The following is a 12,720-nucleotide window of genomic DNA, read 5'->3' as shown; positions in this document are numbered from 1 at the left end:
AATCCAAAAAATTATTTTGAAACCTAGCATGGCTAGCTTGTATTAAGAGTCTGCATATTTTGTTAAGTGTCTATATGGTTTTCTCAGTGCGCATTACTTTTAAACAAATGTAATATTTGGGTAGGTTAACTGTTCTCACATTAATATATCTTAAGATTCACTGCAGCCCCCTACTCAGAAAAGATTGCTGCCTTGTACCTCATGATGCCAGGATACTGTCCTTAGGTTAAGCACGTTTACAGTGCTGATTGTTGGGCGGATTTTGTTAGTTACAAGAAAATGTGTACAAAAAAAAACTTAACAGGTTTTAATAACTTGGTGCTTGTTACCTTGCATACAAAAAGCAAAAGATCAGCATGACAAGTAAAATCCATTGACAGAAGAAAAAGGGTAAGCTTCTGAACCACAGAGATGCATCGTTCATGAGCTAAAGTAAAAGGCAAGGGTTCAACTTCTGGTGAGTCCTTGGTTGTTGATGCTTCTGCATCCAAATTGGAGCGGGGCCATTCAGCTGTGCGTCGAAGTCGAATTAAGTCCTTGAAATGCTAAATTACAAATAAAAATTCAAATACAATAAAAGATTTCAGTAAAATAATCCCTGTATTATTTATTGGGTCTTTACTGACCCAAGTGCAAACACAAGTAATTTCTTACTAGTCAAAAAGCTACAGATGAGAAATGAATGACTGGCTTTACATCTAAAATCAACTTGATTGTTCAGTGTAACCAAGAGTTAAATGAAAAAAGTCCTTGCCTCATCATTCTGTATTTGTATTTTTTTTAACCTCTTTTCCTTCTCCTTCTTTCTTTGCACAAACATGACGATCGTTTTCAACTGGACATTCCCCTTAAATAACAAAATTTACTAAAACTTGTATCACTTAGATAAATGAATGTCATTCAATTACTGTCAACAAGTATCTGGAGTACTAAAAACATTTACAGGTTAATAATAATGATATTTGTAAGTAATTAAAATATATTTTAGACAGATAAAGCATCAATGACACAATGACTAGATGGCATTTACCCATCAACTAGTAAATAATAAAATGTCAGTTGTCCCCCTAATTTAAATACAATTCTAAACGTATTTCAGCATCTTTTAGAATCACAGTCTTATATGTGCACAAGACATCTGCGTGTGCGCACACACAGCCTTTAACTGAATTAAGTGTTCTTTAGTCGTCATTCATAAGTGACACAAAAATCAATTGTTAGTCACAAATACCACTTTCCAGAAGCAGCAACTGTTGAATAAACATGCATATAACTGGTAAAGAATGCCAATATTCTTACTTTTGATGTGGCTTGTTTAAGTTTTGCCTGCTCCACTAAAAGCTTATATGAAGATGCTTTATTACTCTGGATTTTCTCTTTTTCTATTTGTTCCACCAAGGCCTTCTGTTTGGCTTTCAACAGATTTAACTGCTACAAAGAAAAACATTGAATATAAAATTCTGGGGAAAAAAGTGCAGAACACTGTTGAAAAGAAAATGCTGTATTTACTGTACCTGTTTATGATGAACTAGTTGCTTTCTTATTTTTCTGGAGTACAACCGATCTAAACTGCTATTTCCTTTTGATGACCTACTCATGCTCTGAGACTGAAGACTGTTGTTAATGAAGCTCCACTGGTTTCCTTAGAAAATATTAATATACAACTGTTGAAATTTTCATATAAACCCTTTCACTAGAAAAGTCATGTTTTCTTATACTAAGCCATTCATATAATGTAAAATATGAAACATGAAGGTATAATAAACATATCACAGATGTTTTATAATTACTTTAACATACAATGGCGATCTGGCATACATACTTGCAATTTGTATATATATATATATATATATATATATATATATATATATATATATATATACACACACACACACACACACACACACATATATGTATACACACACATATATATATATATACATATATATATATATATACATATATATATATATATACATATATATATACATACATATATATATACATATATATACATATATATATACATATATATACAGTGGAGGAAATAATTATTTGACCCCTCACTGATTTTGTAAGTTTGTCCAATGACAAAGAAATGAAAAGTCTCAGAACAGTATCATTTCAATGGTAGGTTTATTTCAACAGTGGCAGATTGCACATCAAAAGGAAAATCGAAAAAATAACTTTAAATAAAAGATAGAAATTGATTTGCATTTCATTGAGGGAAATAAGTTTTGAACCCCTACCAACCATTAAGAGTTCTGGCTCCCACAGAGTGGTTAGACACTTCTACTCAATTAGTCACCCTCATTAAGGACACCTGTCTTAACTAGTCACCTGTATAAAAGACACTTGTCCACAGAATCAATCAATCAAGCAGACTCCACACTCTACAACATGGGAAAGACCAAAGAGCTGTCCAAGGATGTCAGAGACAAAATTGTAGACCTGCACAAGGCTGGAATGGGCTACAAAACCATTAGCAAGAAGCTGGGAGAGAAGGTGACAACTGTTGGTGCGATTGTTGAAAATGGAAGGAGCACAAAATGACCATCAATCGACCTCGCTCTGGGGCTCCACGCAAGATCTCACCTCGTGGGGTGTCAATGGTTCTGAGAAAGGTGAAAAAGAATCCTAGAACTACACGGGAGGAGTTAGTTAATGACCTCAAATTAGCAGGGACCACAGTCACCAAGAAAACCATTGGAAACACATTACACGCAATGGATTAAAATCCTGCAGGGCTCAAGGTCCCCTGCTCAAGAAGGCACATGTGCAGGCCCGTCTGAAGTTTGCCAATGAACACCTGAATGATTCAGAGAGTGACTGGGAGAAGGTGCTGTGGTCTGATGAGACCAAAATAGAGCTCTTTGGCATTAACTCAACTCGCTGTGTTTGGAGGAAGAAAAATGCTGCCTATGACCCCAAAACACCGTCCCCACCGTCAAGCATGGGGGTGGAAACATTTTGCTTTGGGGTGTTTTTCTGCTAAGGGCACAGGACAACTTAATCGCATTAACGGAAAATGGACGGAGCCATGTATCGTGAAATCCTGAGCGACAATCTCCTTCCCTCTGCCAGGAAACTGAAAATGGGTCGTGGATGGGTGTTCCAGCACGACAATGACCCAAAACATACAGCAAAGGCAACAAAGGAGTGGCTCAAGAAGAAGCACATTAAGGTCATGGAGTGGCCTAGTCAGTCTCCGGACCTTAATCCAATAGAAAACCTATGGAGGGAGCTCAAGCTCAGAGTAGCACAGAGACAGCCTCGAAACCTTAGGGATTTAGAGATGATCTGCAAAGAGGAGTGGACCAACATTCCTCCTAAAATGTGCAAACTTGGTCATCAATTACAAGAAACGTTTGACCTCTGTGCTTGCAAACAAGGGTTTTTCCACTAAGTATTAAGTCTTTTTGTTAGAGGGTTCAAAACTTATTTCCCTCAATGAAATGCAAATCAATTTCTATCTTTTATTTAAAGTTATTTTTCAATTTTCCTTTTGATGTGCAATCTGCCACTGTTGAAATAAACCTACCATTGAAATGATACTGTTCTGAGACTTTTCATTTCTTTGTCATTGGACAAACTTACAAAATCAGTGAGGGGTCAAATAATTATTTCCTCCACTGTATATACATATACATATATATATATATATATATATATATATATATATATATATATATATATATATATATATATATATATATATATATATATACACACATATATACATACATACAGTGGCTTGCAAAAGTATTCGGCCCCCTTGAACTTTTCCACATTTTGTCACATTACAGCCACAAACATGAATCAATTTTATTGGAATTCCATGTGAAAGACCAATACAAAGTGGTGTACACGTAAGAAGTGGAACGAAAATCATACATGTTTCCAAACAATTTTAACAAATAAATAACTGAAAAGTGGGGTGTGCGTAATTATTCAGCCCCCTGAGTCAATACTTTGTAGAACCACCTTTTGCTGCAATTACAGCTGCCAGTCTTTTAGGGTATGTCTCTACCAGCTTTGCACATCTAGAGACTGAAATTCTTGCCCATTCTTCTTTGCAAAATAGCTCCAGCTCAGTCAGATTAGATGGACAGCATTTGTGAACAGCAGTTTTCAGATCTTGCCACAGATTCTCGATTGGATTTAGATCTGGACTTTGACTGGGCCATTCTAACACATGGATATGTTTTGTTTTAAACCATTCCATTGTTGCCCTTGCTTTATGTTTAGGGTCGTTGTCCTGCTGGAAGGTGAACCTCCGCCCCAGTCTCAAGTCTTTTGCAGACTCCAAGAGGTTTTTTTCCAAGATTGCCCTGTATTTGGCTCCATCCATCTTCCCATCAACTCTGACCAGCTTCCCTGTCCCTGCTGAAGAGAAGCACCCCCAGAGCATGATGCTGCCACCACCATATTTGACAGTGGGGATGGTGTGTTCAGAGTGATGTGCAGTGTTAGTTTTCCGCCACACATAGCGTTTTGCATTTTGGCCAAAAAGTTCAATTTTGGTCTCATCTGACCAGAGCACCTTCTTCCACATGTTTGCTGTGTCCCCCACACGGCTTGTGGCAAACTGCAAACGGGACTTCTTATGGTTTTTTGTTAACAATGGCTTTCTTCTTGCCACTCTTCCATAAAGGCCAACTTTGTGCAGTGCACGACTAATAGTTGTCCTATGGACAGATTCCCCCACCTGAGCTGTAGATCTCTGCAGCTCGTCCAGAGTCACCATGGGCCTCTTGGCTGCATTTCTGATCAGCGCTCTCCTTGTTCGGCCTGTGAGTTTAGGTGGACGGCCTTGTCTTGGTAGGTTTACAGTTGTGCCATACTGCTTCCATTTCTGAATGATCGCTTGAACAGTGCTGCGTGGGATGTTCAAGGCTTTGGAAATCTTTTTGTAGCCTAAGCCTGCTTTAAATTTCTCAATAACTTTATCCCTGACCTGTCTGGTGTGTTCTTTGGACTTCATGGTGTTGTTGCTCCCAATATTCTCTTAGCACAGAGCAGCTGTATTTGTACTGACATTAGATTACAAACAGGTGCACTCTATTTAGTCATTAGCACTCATCAGGCAATGTCTATGGGCAACTGACTGCACTCGGACCAAAGGGGGCTGAATAATTACGCACACCCCACTTTGCAGTTATTTATTTGTAAAAAATGTTTGGAAACATGTATGATTTTCGTTCCACTTCTCAAGTGTACACCACTTTGTATTGGTCTTTCACGTGGAATTCCAATGAAATTGATTCATGTTTGTGGCTGTAATGTGACAAAATGTGGAAAAGTTCAAGGGGGCCGAATACTTTTGCAAGCCACTGTACACACTATATATATATATATATATATATATATATATATATATATATATATATATATATATACACACACATACACACACAGCATCTGTAAACCATTTTTGCGCACATCATCTGATTTACTGTGTATGAGTTACTAGGGGTTATAATTTTCATATATTTATATACGGACAACAAAAGTGCCATTTTGCCCGTCAGAAAACGCAGAGCCATGGTTCAATAATAAATGAAGCTCAAATTCAAGTAACTACCAGACATAATTCAGAAATGTGATCCTATTTTGAAGATATTTAAAAATCATTATTTCTGTCTAAACAACTGGGAATCTGGGGATGCAGATTGAAAATAGCACAATGACCCAGAGTCCAAACAAACACAAAAATAATAGCAGTCATGGTATTTTCTAAATTACAGACTATAAACAGAAAGCAGAAATGATGCATCTAATACAAGACCGTATGTGTGAAGAAAAACTAAATGTTTACCTGATACTGTCCTTTCTCTCTCTTTCCCATTTAAGTGCTTTTTGGCATCATCTTCCACACTTGCCACATAGTCCAGTAGACGCGAAACCAGCATTACTACCCAACTAATCATAGGAATATCCAAAACACCTAAAAAATAAAAAGCACAAGTGTACAATAGATAAGGATCAAACCTATGAAAGGCACTTGCTTGTCATCTGAACAAAATTTAAGGGAAAACAATAATAAACCATACATTTATTTTTTTATCTTGCAAATTACTAACCTTCAGCTCGTCGCTGCTGAGAGGACTGCTGTTGAAGGGGTGAAAGCAAGTTATCCAAAAGACTAAGCAATCCTTCAAGAACTCCACTGTTGCTAAGTGATCTTTGGCCAATACAGGACAGAAGCATGAACACCCTGGAACAATTAAAATACTTCAGAGTAGAGGCTACAGACTGCACTTTCAGCACAATTACCACATCATATGTTATTAATTACCAAAATTCTAGCATTAATCATTTTATATGACACATTTTTTCATTTGCAGTCAGGAGAATCTTGAATGTCTGTTGTGAAGAAGAGCATTGACAAAACTTCTGCATATTATACATACTTTAGTAAGCCGTTTTTATATTATCAGCAGGTTGCAAGGATCCCAAGATTAGTTTTAAAGGGCCAGGTACCTATAAGTACACCCTGTTTGCTTTCTCTATACAACAGACAAGAATAAGTAGCGTTGCTCCCTGGATATGCCTTTCTTGCACTGAAAGGAAAAACAGGCCTGGTTGCCCTCATGGCAATTCCTAAATTTATTAAACTATTTAGTTATAGTTGTACAGTAGCTTGTTTTACAAAGTGATACTGCATTTGTAGCATAGATTTTCAAATTAGAAGAAGCCCTATTTAAAGCTGATGGAAGAAGGACTGTAAAATTAGTAAATGTTTATTCTCCTAATTGAACACTTCAAATTTAACTCTACAGTAAATCAGTGTGCATTAAAGAGATTACCTGTGCTTCACTTTTGCTAGCATCTTTTAAACCCATGATAAGTTTTCTATACAGCTTGGAAGAACATAAAAATGTACTGTCAACCTCAAGGGTAGGAACACAACACAACAGACCTGTCCTGAGGAAAGATGAGGAGTTGCTCAGAATTGTAAAGTTCTTGCAGAACATTAGATAAGAACTGTCCCCACCATCTCTCTCCACCACAAAGCTGGACCAGCAATAACCCTGCATGCAGCCGGATTTTGGGAGTTCCACTGATACACAAGTGCTTAAAAAGTTCCTCACAGGCTTCAGCGTGAAAAGTGCTTTGAAGTACTGATGGAACAGAATGACCTGTTTAATTTAAAGAGGAAGAAAAGTGTCAAAAGAGTGAAACGGGCAGATGACAAAAGTAGTCACAACTTTTTCCTCTATCCTTCTCAATTAGAGTATCCATCCATTATCCAACCCGCTATATCCTAACCACAGGGTCACAGGGGTCATAGACAAATTCAACAAATCAAAGCAGTTACATGTTTCACTAGAACTGGAATGTATGATATATCTAATACTGCTTGCCTGTACATATGTTCATGACCACATCAAGATGGCAAGAATACTTGATTCTTCTCTATATAATGATTATCCACCAACATGTATTATGTATGTAAGTGGAAATTAATCAAAATGTTACTGTAAAGTGTAATACTCCATTAAAATATTTCTGAAACTCATTGTTAGATCAATATGCCACTGACGTATTACATGAAAAGAGGATGGATACTTTCTATACTTGCCATTGGATGAATGTAGCAAACTGAGAAGTGTGTCCAACAAATAGCGAATTATAGTTCGCAGCTGTTCTGTAGACGAGTTCTGAATTAGTTCCTTTGGATCAAACATTTCAGGAAGTAGCTTTCTACTGGCTCCCAGGGACACTTTCAGCCGCTGCACAGCATGGTGAGCCAAATTCAACTGGAGCTGTAACTGAATACAATCCTGATAGGCTGAAAATACTCTGGTGTCTTCCTCTACTGCTTTGTCAGGTTTTCTCAAAAAGTACTGAGCATTGTTGGCACTGTTCAGTGGTGGAAGATCAATATTTTGCAATAGGGTCTCAAGCCTATGACAAGCGAGATTATATCTGAGACAGAGGGAGAGAAAAGGAAAAAGCAAATCAAGATGTATTCAAAAAATTGATAGTAATATATGTTTTATACTAAGAAACACACAGAAAGGAGAGTTTGCATATTAACATTTTAACTAGTTACTCTATTAGAAAGCACATTTCACTTTCTTATAAGACAAACACTTCAACTGAGACAAACACTAACTAAGAAAGTTAATACCTTAAAAGCGCTGCTCAACTGTCCACCAAAACGATAAACTAATCATCTTACAGAAGGCAGAAGAAATTTGAAATACACAAAAATACTGGCAATTCAAAAAATGAAAATACGGAACTTAAGGTAGACATTATCTTCATTTGGGTGTTACCTTTGACAGTTTTTGAAATTATAATCAATATCACCACAGAATCTATGCCCTGCTGTCTAATACTTACAAATATTGCAAAATGAAAATTTTTTTTCAATATGCAGGATTTGTATCAAGGTGAATTAATGTAATAGTTTGTTAAAAAAAATTGTTTTAAGTCATACTACTCAGCAAATAGCAAAACCAGTATTTGGAAGTACCTATTTATAAATCAAGTTCTCTACAATCACTTGCATATCACTTATATGAGACATTTGCTTTGTTAAGTGAAGCTGCATTTCATCATTTTTATCATAAAAAGTGTCTTTGCATGTGGCTTTTAACTGTAAGAAAATGGATGTCTCATTGTTAAGACACATTGAACTGACATTATATTCAGAATTTGGTGGAAAAATGTAACTGCCAAGGTGAGGCCCAACAATCGATTAATGTCCAGCCCAACACATCCAACAAAATAGCCATGATTGTATTATTGTAATATACAATTATATCATATTAATATTTTACTACATATAAAACATAGTATTTATTATATATTATATATATATATATTAAACGGATTTCATATTTTTCTCCATTGTTAACAGTCTTCAGCTTAATATATGTATTATATATGTTTATATTATAGTATATTTATTAATATATATGTATAAACACACATACACACTATACATCATTAATATACAACTATTAATTGACTTTGAAATATTAAATTAAAAAAGTGCTTACAGACATATGCAAATTTCAATAAACATATTAAAAGGTACTCATTTTCCTTGTTACAAAACCAAAAGAAAAGGCCTCTAACATCAAAATTTTGGCAACCTAATCTTCTCAAAACACTTAAAACTGTGTACGCACTTACTAAAAGAACACTGATACTATGTGAAATTAATAAAAACAAACACAATCTTTACTGTTTTACATTCTAGGAAGAATCTTGATTTAACAATAAAGAAGAAATTAGTCACTAGCAACATAAAGAGCTCTGCTGTGTCTCTAAATATTTTAGAGGAGTCCACATGTATAATTCAAGATTTATCTCCACCACTAACCTGCATTGTATATCTTCTTGCAGTGCCACCATCATCGTTAGGTGTTGGTCTATATCCGGCTGACCGGTAGAATCATTTTCACCCCTTAGTGGATCATGCATTAATTTAAGTTCACTTTCCCAAGGCAAGATGTAGGTGTGCCCATAGTAAAATCCAAGCGGAATCTTTGCTCTTGCATTTGTACTACCATATCGCCCTATAACGGTGATCTGTATTAAGCAAAACAAAACAGTATTATTTTAATCTCTCATTAACACAATCATGTTACTATCCGACGTTTGAAAATTAAAATGTAATGTAAGTAGTGACTACTAAAGAATTATTAATTGTGCTTAATGAAACAAGACAGTTCACATTAAGGGGGATAAAAAGGTACTAGGTTATAACAGAAGTAAAAACGAGATTAAAATAGATTACCTATAAAACTTATAAAAAAAAAAAATCCCATATACAGTGGTGCCTTGAGATATGAGTTTAATTCGTTCTGTGACTGAGCTCGTAAGTCAAAATGCTCGTATCTCAAATCAATTTTCCCCATTGAAATGAATTGAAATGAGATTAATTTGTGCCAGCCCACAAAAAACAACTCCAATTCTTTATTAAATGTTTTCAACATAAGAAAAATGTATTAATAATCAACAAATATTGTATACAAACAAAATAAAACCCAATACATAAAAGAGAATCTAAAGAAATAAACAGATGTTGGCGAAGCCGATTAGCGTATTGTAATTTTTTTTCTTTCACTTCACTTTTGCTTAACTTAATTTTCTTCTTCAATAGTTTTTTTTTTCTTTTTTGCCATGTTTTCGTCACTTTCATTCTCAAGGCATTTCAACAGAAACCTATCCAAGGAGCTTTGCTTAGTCCTCCCCTTTAGAATGTTTCTGAAATGAGTTAGGCAAGTGTCATTAAATAGCGCCGCTGCATGACCAGTTGTAACTTTTTCAGGGTGTTTCCTTCCTTTCTTTAAAGCAAAATTTTCCCACATTGCAAACACTTCCTTTATCTCACTTTAGGAGATAACCTCCTCCACGATACCAATCTCCTGCAGAACCTCCGTATGTTGCCGCGTCTGTAGTTCCGTCCACTCCTCCGTCGTTAGTTCCTCAGAATGTGCGGCGATAAGCTCTTTGATGGCTCATATTTTGAATTTTGGCTCGTAACTCAAGGAGAAAAAAAAAAAACAGACCTAGTGACGGCTCATATCTCAAAAAACTCGTACGTTGGGGCACTCGTATCTCAAGGTATTACTGTATTAGGTTAGCAAAAGTAAAAAAAAAATAATTTAAATATATATGAGGGACCCTCAGAATTTATTATACGGTACATAAAAGCAAAAATATACCTTCATGAATCTGCAAACTGGAGGAGGCAATAAGTCGTGCAAAATAAGAGAATGAGTGCTTATATCTGTAGCCACCACCAGACGCCGTCCATCAATCTCTTCTCCCAGAGTCCAAATGTCAATAGACAAAGAAGCCAGATCTCCACAGGTAGGTATCAGTACGTCTGTGAGGAGAACGGGCCTGCCAAAGTCTAATGTCACAAAACGGCGTGCACCTGTTGGCAAAACACTGTTATCAACATATACAATTATGTATTAAGCTAAAAGAAAACAAAAATAGACCATTTTCCAAAAGCTAAACCAGTTAATAGGTACATTTTAAAAAATTCTGGAAAAAAATTTCAGTGATTTAGCAAAAAAAAAAAAAAAAAAAATCAATATATTAACTCATTAAAGTATATTGCACCAAAAGACTAATGCTTGTTTTCTTGTCACTTAATACCTACCAGAGTGCATCCTCTCTATGATAATAGACTGATGAGGTGGAGGTTGTAAGAAGTGAGAAGCATGAGAGATTGCAAGGGCTAAACCAGTTCCCACTGGATTCTGAAAATAAAAAAGTAATCTTACTGTTAATTTCAAAGGTAAATTCTACAATTGTATTCCAAAATATAGCTAGCTAGCTAAAGTAGGTAAGGGGATCATAGCATATGACTTTCATATTCGGATTTGGGGACTCCCACATATACAAGCAAAAAATAAATTCAATAAACATAAATTCAAAACGTAGAACAATTACACTGGTAAATGGCTCTGTCAATAAAGTGCAAGGCTACTGTATTTGTCACCACTGAACTACTTATATACAGTATTCAGACATAATCGATATACCACAATAATCTATCAGGTAAGGTTATTAATTTGACACATTCATTAATTTTTAATGAAAATGAAACTAGTAAAATCTGTGGTACTGGTACATTTGAGACCAGGTAACAGACTCTTATTAAAACTTGTCAAACCAAATGTTGCTGAGTAGCAACTAGAAAGAGACATTAATTGAAAGATAAATGGCCTAAAGAGAAAGTCAGAGAAAGGTGACACAGGATAGTTATATTTTTAAAATAAGCTGCCTCACAAAATACTGGGTAATACAGCTTACTAGTTTATATAAAAAAACAAATTTAGCAGCTTTTAATGTAAATGAGCCCCAGTAAATATTAAATAAAGAACAAAAAGGAACCTACCTGCGCTTGACATGCTGTTTTCATTTTGTTTGAATTTTTGTTGTGAGCTGCTAAGTTGACTGGAGGTGGGTCTATCACTGAGCCTGGGAAGAGCTGAGCAAGCTCAACACTGATGGCAGTGGAAACTGCCTCATTGGGAGGGGTCAGAGGGGGCGTCATGAACAATGGGGTTGTTTTAGGGGTTGGTGGTATTACATCTGAAGGATGGATGAAGAATCCAGGTGTTGCAGAAGTATTTGAAGGCACTGAATTGTGAATTGGTCCCACTGCTGATGCTGCTGATGTTGTTTGATGCAATTTGGCTTCCAGCTTTGCTTTCTGTTACAGTACATATAAAAAAAAATGAGAAAATTACGGGTTTTCCTTAATGTAGTTAATCTTTTTACATTTCGTTAAATTAAAATGAAGAAAAAACACACACACATTTCACATATTGACTTTAAAGTTTTTTCCAAGAACTTTGCTTTTTTTGTCAAAAATACTTTAACAGCCAGATATATATATTACATCTTTACCACAACATCTTAATTACTAAGTGATCCATACAATTTTACATTAACAAAGGATAATAATAGACTGTGGGGACAAATTAAATCTTGCAACTATCAAGAAATGCTACCAAATGTATTTTCCATCTCCATTAAATCCTCAGAATTGCTTTTTACTAATGTTTATGCATTTATCTATCCAAAATTTTCATGCTCTTGAAAAATACTGGTAAAAACAGCCCAAAATATAGGACCAAGTTCCCCTGCCATTTTTTGTAAATCCATATTTAATAAAAAGAAATGTTGGTGAAACTGCTTTCTAAATTCATGCATCTAAGTGGCATGTTACTACAAGTA

At 35.5% G+C, this 12,720-nt stretch overlaps 1 protein-coding gene across 3 annotated transcripts in view; it reads right to left on the bottom strand.

The window, feature by feature from the left end:
* Positions 1 to 12,720, bottom strand: part of birc6 (baculoviral IAP repeat containing 6) — a 250,266-nt gene that overhangs the window by 167,257 nt on the left and 70,289 nt on the right. For 2 of the 3 annotated variants that reach the window (XM_039739062.1, XM_039739064.1), the window contains exons 25-35: positions 11,876 to 12,193; positions 11,135 to 11,234; positions 10,689 to 10,903; positions 9,341 to 9,549; positions 7,586 to 7,932; positions 6,923 to 7,142; positions 6,084 to 6,217; positions 5,819 to 5,947; positions 1,515 to 1,642; positions 1,300 to 1,431; positions 330 to 545 (exon numbers count right to left, since the gene is read on the bottom strand). In XM_039739062.1, the coding sequence (XP_039594996.1) occupies positions 330 to 545; positions 1,300 to 1,431; positions 1,515 to 1,642; positions 5,819 to 5,947; positions 6,084 to 6,217; positions 6,923 to 7,142; positions 7,586 to 7,932; positions 9,341 to 9,549; positions 10,689 to 10,903; positions 11,135 to 11,234; positions 11,876 to 12,193 (2,148 nt within the window). The remainder of the gene's footprint in view (positions 1 to 329; positions 546 to 1,299; positions 1,432 to 1,514; positions 1,643 to 5,818; positions 5,948 to 6,083; positions 6,218 to 6,922; positions 7,143 to 7,585; positions 7,933 to 9,340; positions 9,550 to 10,688; positions 10,904 to 11,134; positions 11,235 to 11,875; positions 12,194 to 12,720) is intronic. The other variant, XM_039739063.1, reaches the window with a different exon arrangement.

Source organism: Polypterus senegalus, chromosome 16, assembly GCF_016835505.1.
Source record: "Polypterus senegalus isolate Bchr_013 chromosome 16, ASM1683550v1, whole genome shotgun sequence".
NCBI lineage: Eukaryota > Metazoa > Chordata > Cladistia > Polypteriformes > Polypteridae > Polypterus > Polypterus senegalus.
The sequence above is the reverse complement of the archived record's forward strand: the minus strand, read 5'-3'. Positions and strand labels throughout refer to the sequence as shown.